The sequence below is a fragment of the Etheostoma spectabile genome, chromosome 10 (genome assembly GCF_008692095.1).
Source record: "Etheostoma spectabile isolate EspeVRDwgs_2016 chromosome 10, UIUC_Espe_1.0, whole genome shotgun sequence".
In the NCBI taxonomy this organism is placed as follows: domain Eukaryota; kingdom Metazoa; phylum Chordata; class Actinopteri; order Perciformes; family Percidae; genus Etheostoma; species Etheostoma spectabile.
The window spans coordinates 15,782,671-15,785,230 of record NC_045742.1 but is presented as its reverse complement, the minus strand read 5'-3'; the positions used below and the strand labels follow the sequence as shown (position 1 = coordinate 15,785,230).

At 41.7% G+C, this 2,560-nt stretch overlaps 1 protein-coding gene across 1 annotated transcript in view; it reads left to right on the top strand.

Annotated features, from left to right (window-relative positions):
• ahnak (AHNAK nucleoprotein) overlaps nt 1-2,560 on the top strand; it is a 52,824-nt gene that overhangs the window by 39,286 nt on the left and 10,978 nt on the right. Inside the window, 5 exon segments of the mRNA XM_032528644.1 lie at nt 7-219; nt 878-1,318; nt 1,363-1,370; nt 1,424-1,659; nt 1,822-1,893. Coding sequence (XP_032384535.1) covers nt 7-219; nt 878-1,318; nt 1,363-1,370; nt 1,424-1,659; nt 1,822-1,893 — 970 coding nt within the window.

Genomic DNA, 2,560 nt, shown 5'->3' with positions numbered 1-2,560 from the left:
ATTGACATGCCTAAAATCAAAATGCCATCATTTGGTATCAAAGGTCCAAACATGGAAGGTCCAGATGTTGATATGAACCTTCCCAAAGCTAACATTGAACTGAAAGCACCTGAAGTTGACATCAAAGGTCCAGATGTAAACATTGAGAGTCCAAGTGGTAAGATCAAAGGACCCAAATTCAGCATGCCAAGCATTTCAGGACCCAAACTTAGTATGCCTGTCCAAACATGGAGGGTCCAGTGTTGATATGAACCTTCCCAAAGCTAACATTGAAAATGAAAGCACCTGAGTTGACATAAAGGTCCAGATGAACATTGACAGTCCAAGTGGTTAAAATCAAAGGACCCAAATTCAGCATGCCAAGCATTCGGACCCAAACAGTATGCCTGATGTGATTTTGGCCTGAAAGGGCCCAAAATAAGGGAGATGTGATGTGTGTCAGTTCCAAAGATTGAGGGTGATATAAAAGTCCCAAGGTGATATCGAAGGACCAGAGTGATTTGAGGGCCACAAAGGAGGATTCAAAATGCCTAAAATGACAATGCCGTCAGGAACATTAAAGGCACTAAAATGGAGTCCAGATGTTGATATAACCTTCCAAAGCTAACATTGATGTGAAAGCACCTGAAGTGACATCAAAGGCCAGAGTTTGATATCAAAGGGCCAAAAGGTGGATTGAAATGCCTAAAATCAAAAATGCCATCATTTGGATCAAAGTTCAAACATTGAGGGTCCAGATGTTATATGTAACCTTCCCAAAGCACATGAGTTAGCCTGCCGTTGAAATTCAAAGGATCCAGATTGAACATTGAGAGTCCAAGTGGTAAAATCAAAGGACCCAAATCAGCATGCCAAGCATTTCAGGACCAAAAGTTAGTATGCCGATGTGGATTTTGGCCTGAAAGGGCCCAAAATAAAGGGTGATGTTGATGTGTCACTTCCAAAGATTGAGGGTGACATAAAAGCTCCCAAGGTTGATATTGAAGGACCAGATGTTGACATCGACGGCCACAAAGGAGGATTCAAAATGCCTAAAATGACAATGCCATCATGGAACATTAAAGGTCCTAAAATGGAAAGTCCAGATGTTGATATAAACCTGCCCAAAGCTAACATTGATGTGAAAGCACCTGAAGTTGACATCAAAGGCCCAGAGTTTGATATCAAAGGGCCAAAAGGTGGAATTGACATGCCTAAAATCAAAATGCCATCATTTGGTATCAAAGGTCCAAACATGGAGGGTCCAGATGTTGATATGAACCTTCCCAAAGCTAACATTGAAATGAAAGCACCTGAAGTTGACATCAAAGGTCCAGATGTAACATGAGAGTCAAGTGGTAAAATCAAAGGACCCAAATTCAGCATGCCAAGCATTTCAGGACCCAAACTTAGTATGCCTGATGTGAATTTGGCCTGACTGAAGGCCCAAAAGGGTGATTGATGTGTCAGTTCCAAAGATTGAGGGTGACATAAAAGCTCCCAAGGTTGATATCGAAGGACCAGATGTTGATATTGAGGGCCACAAAGGAGGATTCAAAATGCCTAAAATGACAATGCCATCATGGAACATTAAAGGTCCTAAAATGGAAAGTCCAGACATTGATATAAACCTGCCCAAAGCTAACATTGATGTGAAAGCCCCTGAAGTTGACATCAAAGGTCCAGAGTTTGATATCAAAGGGCCAAAAGGTGGAATTGACATGCCTAAAATCAAAATGCCATCATTTGGTATCAAAGGTCCAAACATGGAAGTTCCAGATGTTGATATGAACCTTCCCAAAGCTAACATTGAATTGAAAGCACCTGAAGTTGACATCAAAGGTCCAGATGTAAACATTGACAGTCCAAGTGGTAAAATCAAAGGACCCAAATTCAGCATGCCAAGCATTTCAGGACCCAAACTTAGTATGCCTGATGTGAATTTTGGCCTGAAAGGGCCCAAAATAAAGGGAGATCTTGATGTGTCAGTTCCAAACATTGAGGGTGATCTAAAAGCTCCCAAGGTTGATATCGAAGGACCAGATGTTGATATTGAGGGCCATAAAGGAGGATTCAAAATGCCTAAAATGACAATGCCTTCATGGAACATTAAAGGTCCTAAAATGGAAAGTCCAGATGTTGATATAAACCTTGCCCAAAGCTAACATTGATGTGAAAGCCCCTGAAGTTGACATCAAAGGTCCAGAGTTTGATATCAAGGGCCAAAAAGGTGGAATTGACATGCCTAAAATCAAAATGCCATCATTTGGTATCAAAGTCCAAACAGGAGTCCAGATGTTGATATGAACCTTCCCAAAGCTACATTGAACAGTGAAAGCACCTGAGTTGACATCAAAGGTCCAGATGTAAACATTGAGGTCCAAGTGGTAAAGATCAAAGGACCCAAATTCAGCATGCCAAGCATTTCAGGACCCAAACTTAGTATGCCTGATGTGAATTTGGCCTCAAGGGCCCAAATAAAGGGAAGATCTGATTGTCAGTTCCAAACATTGGGGTGACTAAAAAGCTCCCAAGGGTGATACGAAGGACCACGATGTTGAGAGGAGGGCCACAAGGAGGC